This window comes from Myotis davidii, unplaced genomic scaffold, assembly GCF_000327345.1.
Source record: "Myotis davidii unplaced genomic scaffold, ASM32734v1 scaffold207, whole genome shotgun sequence".
Classification (NCBI taxonomy): Eukaryota; Metazoa; Chordata; class Mammalia; order Chiroptera; family Vespertilionidae; genus Myotis; species Myotis davidii.
Window position 1 is genome coordinate 1499234 of NW_006298349.1, and position 6735 is coordinate 1505968.

The 6735-nt window shown below is 48.4% G+C and overlaps 1 protein-coding gene across 1 annotated transcript in view; it reads left to right on the forward strand.

Moving 5' to 3' along the window:
* Window positions 1-6735, forward strand: part of DRC3 (dynein regulatory complex subunit 3) — a 53993-nt gene that overhangs the window by 9668 nt on the left and 37590 nt on the right. The window contains exon 5 of the mRNA XM_006773957.2: window positions 2620-2786. Coding sequence (XP_006774020.1) covers window positions 2620-2786 — 167 coding nt within the window. The remainder of the gene's footprint in view (window positions 1-2619; window positions 2787-6735) is intronic.

Sequence of the window (6735 nt, forward strand, 5' to 3'; positions counted from 1 at the left end):
CTCTCTACAGGGGTGGGGAACGTCAGGCCCGCAGGCCATGAAAGGCCTGAGAGATCATTTGGTCTGGCCCTGCCAAGGCATTAGGGGTGAGTTAATTAAATGTTGCACCAAATACAGCAGGCTACTTTTTAAGTTGCTAATTATGCCTGGCCTGCGAATGATGTCATAGATACCCAAAAGGCCCCGGGTGGAAGAAAGGTCCCCACCGCTGCCCTAGGAAATGAAGGAGAAGAGTGCGCTGGGTCACCCAGCCCTGAGCCATGCCTCCTCAGGAAGGCCTGCCAGGCACCGGCTGTCTGAATGCTGGGCTTTTAGGCAGAGCTACCAGCCCAGCCGTCCCTCAGACATAAAACAAGTGCCACAGGTTCCTGGGAGGCGCTCCTGTGATGCCCAGGACTCTGTGGCACAGGGTGAGAAAGCAGAAGGGGAAATTTCTGGCAAAAGGTCAGCCTGCGCCCCTCAGAGAGTCAACCAGCCTTTGCCCAGCCACGGCACTAGTAGCCCAGGGACCCAACCGCAGGCAGGAAGAGCTGGTCCCTGGGCTGGTTCGGCAAGCCCCCACCGACGTGTACCCACTGCTGGGCCCGCAGTCAGCTCCGGGTGAGCGGGTGCCGAGCGGCCGGAGCAGGCTCTGCAGGGCTGATTTGCACATCTCACCACGTTTGCATTCAGGATGTCTTGTTGGTGCCTGACATTGGCCTTGGTGGCAGTGCTATTCCACAGCTACTGGCAGCACAACAGGTCAGAGCGCCCCTCGCTGGCCCCATATGGAACATCTCCCTGCAGCACTGGTTCTGGGGGGTGGCCAGGCCTCTGGAGAGCAGACCTGGCTGCCCGCTGGAAAGGGAAGTGGGCAGGCGTGGCCTTTAGCAGGCCCCAGTGTGTATCCCAGCTCAGCCAAGTGCTAACCAATTTTGCCCCAGCTGTTCCAGCCCTCTGACCCTCGGCTTCTCTGGGTGCTCTGTGCCCTCAGGCATATTACCACCAGGCCCTTTGAGTCTGGGTTTCCTCGTCCAAAAAATTAGGTGGTGATACCTCTGCTATGAGAATTCAATGAAGTAATGCACTCAAGGGCCTAGCGTGGCTAAAGGGACACTCAGTTATCCTCAATCCCAGCCATCAGCAGGTGAGCATCCCCGACATACCAGCGAGACTAAATGAGGATGTGGATACACTTACTTTCCACAGCACCTTTTTAATGCGCCAGCTTGCAGCTACCATGACTGTATTCCCAAGCTCATGAAAAATTCCCAGGTTGGGCCCTAACTGGTCTGGCTCAGTGGATAGAGCGTCGGCCTGTGGACTGAAGGGTCCCAGGTTTGATTCCGGTCAAGGGCATGTACCTTGGTTGCGGGCACATCCCCAGTAGGAGATGTGCAGGAAGCAGCTGATTGATGTTTCTAACTCTCTATCCCTCTCCCTTCCTCTCTGTAAAAAATCAATAAAATATATATATTTTTTAAAATTCCCAGGTTGGACCTCTGGGCCATTGCTATTCTAGGACAGAGTTGCAGCCCAGCCCCAACTAAAAACTGTCCATTTTAGTTCCAAAGATGTGAAGTTTGGACTAGAGAGAACCAGGACACCTCAGCTGGGGTGTGTGGGCTTGGGGGGAAGCTGAGTTGGCATGCTGTACCTAGAAGGCCTGCCCTGCAGCCTGTCTGGGGGGAGCCCTCGCTGTCCTCTGGCACCAGTAATTAGCTGTGTGGCTTTGGGCAAATCGCCAATCCTTTCTGAACTTAGCTTCCCAATTGAGCAAATGGGGAGATGTGGGGATCCAGCACGGCCATGGCATACTCATGCCAGCTCAGCCTGGTTCAGTGACCCTGAGTGGGGGCGATGAAAGGCTTAGAAAAGACAGACAAGAGAATGACAGCTGGGTCTCGGTGGGACGCTGCTCCCTGATGAGGAGACAGCGCCAGCACCCACAAGCCGTGTCTTTATTTTATGGCAGATGCCACAAAGCCAAGTAAGGGCGTGATCAAGATGTTTACAGCATTCTCGTGGGTTTCAACCTCACTCAACTACATGCACCTGAACTCTATCACTCAGGCACGTGAGGCCATGTGTTCGGACCATAGGTTAAGCTTAAGCTATAGCTGTTGGCTATAATTGTGCTGGGAGGGCTCTGCCCTCCAAGCTGGGACTTGCATGTGGCAATGAGGACTGTGCCCTCTCCAGTCCAAGGCTTGAACCTGTCCAAACACTGTAGCCGCGCCCCACAGGGAGAGAAGTTCCAGACTGCCACTCAGAGCTGCTGTCTGGAGTGTACACACCAGCAGCTGGTAAATTGGTGCGCGCTGAGCAGATGCCGGGCATCACTACCAAACGCCTGTAGGTGGGCAAAGGGGACACGGCACCTGGCTCCCCACTCCAGACCTGCCAGTCAGCATGTCCAGCTCAGAACAGCAACAGAGCGCGGACACGGGCGTTTTCCCACGTGTCCCGAGCCAGGAAGGTGAGGGCAGAACTGGAGAGGGCGAGGACAGCTCGACTCCATGCACAGCTCTGTCAGACAGCTTGGTGCTGGCTCAGAGAGCGCAGGTAGCCCAGACAGGTTTGGTTCAGGACGGTCTACCCCTAACTCGTCACTCGGCCCTCTGGCCCTCTTCCTTCCAGACCTGTCCTTCAACAACATCGAGGCCATCGAGGGGCTGGACACACTGGTCAACCTGGAGGACCTGAGCTTGTTCAACAACCGCATCTCCAAGATCGACTCTCTGGACGCCCTGGTCAAGCTGCAGGTGCTGTCCCTGGGCAACAACCAAATCGGCAACATGATGAATGTGAGTGAGCTCAGGCCCAGGGCGGGGCTAGGGCTGGGGCTGGGGTCTGTGCCAAAGGGAAATGCAGGGTCAGTCTTTTAGATCTTCCGCTTTTCCTAGAGAAGCCAGAGACGCAGCTTATTGCACAAGAGATGTGGTAATGTTTAAACAACACGCTTCACCGTGAAAGGCCATCTGTGGGTGCCAGTTTGTGCCCTGCCTTGGTGGGGCCTCTTTCTTTCCCTGAGCCCCAGACTCACTTAAAAAGCCGTTGCTGAGGCAAGGACCTACTCGGGGGGACATTTGGCCTGTGCTCGGTGGTTACAGAGACCCGCAAGGCACAGTCCCTCAGGGATGCCTAGCACACATCTGCATAGTCAGGACACGCCGCATGACAAGAAGCTGGTGTCCACCCGGGGGGGCCAGGGGTGTGTACGTGTGAGGGGGCAGAGGTCATTGGTCATTTGGGGGAAGGTTGGCTGCCCCCTGTCTATTCCCAAGATCCCAGCGGCTGGGGATGGGGCAGGGACAGGCCCACAGCTGGGAACTGCTTCTCCAGCCGCCAGTCAATCCTGGGAGCTGTCCAATACCCGTGCAAGATTCCTGTTCTGCTTCCTTCAGTTAGATGGCCGGGGTCCAAACCCCAGCTGCATGCCCTAAGGCTCGAGCCTTCTATGCCTCAGTTTCCTCATCTGTAAAATGGAGATAGTGGCCATAACCCACCTGCCAGGAATTGAGTGAGGTGATGGACATGAGTCACCTCATTCAGTGTCAGGCTGGAGTGCGTTCTTTTTTTTGTTCTTAACCATCACCCAAGGATATTTTTCCATTTATTGATAGAGAAAGAGTAGAAAAGAGGGTAAGACGGAGAGAAACATAGATGTGAAAGAAACACATCGATTGGTTGCCTCCTGCACGAGCCCTGACCAGGGAGGAGCCTGCAACCAAGGTACATGCCCTTGACCAGAATTGTACCTGGGACCCTTCGGTCTACAAGTCGATGCTCTATCCACTGAGCCGAACTGGCTAGGGCTGTTCCTTTTTATATGTAAACTAGAGGCCCAGTGCATGAAATTCATGCATGGGTAGGGTTCCTAGTGGCTGCCAGCCAGGGCATCCCTTCCCCCAGCTGCCAGCCAGGGCGTCCCTTCCCCTGGCCATCTGCCACTGCTGCCGGCCGGGGCGTGGCTGGCTGGGGAGAGGGGCCACAGGCGGTTGGCTGGCCGGCCCTCCCCTTGGTTGAACTCCCGGTCAAACTCCCGGTCAAGGGGACAATTTGTATATTAGGCTTTTATTATATAGGATATATTTTCATTGATTTCAGAGAGGAAGGGAGAAGGAGAGAGAAGCATCAATGATAAGAGAGAATTATTGATCAGCTGCCTCCTGCACACCCCCCACTGGGGATCAAGCCCACAACCCAGGCATGTGCCCTGATTGGTAATTGAACCATGACCTCCTGGTTCATAGCTTGATGCTCAGCCACTGAGCCACACCAGTCGGGCTGGAGTACATTCTTAACAAAGGGAGGACTGTCGCAGCTGAGATCCTCCCTGAGAAATTCATTTGAACCTCTAGCCAAGCTCACCAAGAAACACAGAGAGAAGACCCAAATAAACAAAATCAGAAATGAAAGAGGTGAAGTAACAACCAACCCCACAGACATACAAAGGATTGTAAAAAAATACTACAAACAACTCTATTCCAACAAATTGGACAACTTAGACAAAATGGACATATTCCTAGAAAAATACAAGCTTCCAAAACTCAATCAGGAAGAATAAAAAGAAAAAACCGGAATAGGCCGATAACTACCGATGAAATTGAAGCAGTAATAAGAAATCTTCCAGCAAACAAAAGCCCTGGTCTGGCCGGCTTCACAGGGGAGTTTTACCAAACATTCAAAGAAGAATTAAAACCTATTCTCCTCAGACTATTCCAAAAAAAATTCAAGAGGAAGGCACACTTCCAAGCTCTTTCTATGAAGCCAACATTACCCTGATCCCAAAACCGGATAAAGGCACTACAAAGAAGGAGAATTACAGGCCAATATCCTTGATGGACATAGATGATAAAATCCTCAACAAAATTCTAGCAAATCAGATCCAGCAATATATTAAGAAGATCATACACCATGACCAAGTGGGATTTTTTCCGGGGATGCAAGATACAATATCCGCAAATCAACAAACGTTATACATAATGTAAACAAATTGAGAGACAAAAATCACATAATCATATCAATTGATGCAGAAAAAGCATATGACAAAATCCAACTTCCTTTCTTGATAAAAACACTCAACAAAGTGGGAATAGAGGGATCATACCTCAATATAATAAAAGACTTATATGACAAACCTACAGCCAACATCATACTCAATGGGCAAAAAATAACTCATTTCCCCTAAGAACAGGAATAAGACAGGGATGCCCACTTTCACCACTCCTGTTCAACATAGTACTGGAAGTGCTAGCCACAGCGATCAGACAAGAAGAAAATATAAAAGGTATCCAAACTGGAAAAAAAGAAAGAAAACTGCCCTTATTCACAGATGACATCATATTGTACATAGAAACCCTAAAGATACCATCAAAAAACTACTAGACTTAATAAATGAATTTGGCAATGTAGCAGGATACAAAATTAACACCCAGAAATCTATGGCTTTTTTATACATCAATAATGAAATCACAGAAAGAGAAACTAAAAAAAAAAAAAAAAATCCCATTTACCACTGCACCAAAAAATTAAGATACCAAGGAATAAACTTAAATGAGGAGGTAAAAGACCTGTACTTGGAAAACTATAGGCCATTGAGGGTGAAGGCAGGATTGGGGGGATGACAGGACATTGGGGGGATAAGGACACATTTGTAATATCTTATTCAATAAAGGGGAAAAAATAAACAAATCATCAAAAAATAATATAAAGAAAATTAAAAATAACTCACACACTTGGACATCAGCCTCACATCTAACTGGCAAAGGACCCCCACTCAGAAGACACAAAGCACTATACATCAGCACCCAAGGAAAAGGCACATGATCCTCGATGAAGAGAAACACATAGACAGGATGCACTGAGGAGGACTAGTAATATCCCAGCCCAACGTTGCCATCATGGGTTCACATGTTATGTTATTAAACTTTCACATGCATATTTATACATAATAGATAAGAAAAAGGAACTGAACCCTACCTTACCCTACCTTACCTTATACCAAACCAGGCAAACCCAGTATAAGAAAAGAAAACCACATACCAATATCCCTCATGAATATAGATGCAGAAATTCTCAACAAAATACTAGCAGATTGAATCTAGCAGTACATGGAAAAGGATAATGCTCCACTATCAGATGGCTTATCAATCACAGTGATCCATCATACAGGCCAACAAAAGAAGAAACCGCACGGTCACATGAATGGATGCCGAAAAGCACTTAACAAAACTCAACAGCAGCTCATGATAAAATACTCAGTAAACTGGGAGTAAAGGGAAATCCTTAATCTGATAAGGGGCGCCTACAAAAACCTAGAGCTAACATTTTATGTAATAATGAAAGATTGAATGCTTTTGCTTAAAACAAGGAAACCACCCACCACTCCTATTCACCATCACACTGGAGGTCCTAGCCAGTTCAATATGGAAAAAAAAGGAAGAAAAGAACAGGCATACAGAAAATTTGCCCTATTCTCATGAGACACGATTGTATAAGTTCCCAAAGAATGTCCCAAACCACCTTCTAAAATTAATAAGTGAGTTTAGCAAGAGGGTCAACCCACAAAAATCATTTCTATAAAGGGTGCCCCAAGATGTATACACATTATAAAGGTAGTGTCTATTAAAATACATTTTATTTTCAACATGTAATAGAATTTACAGACATTGTGTGTATACATTTTTTGTGACTTCCTGTATATTTAACTGATATGTTGACAAGGGCCTTCTTCCCTTCAAATGTTTGAAA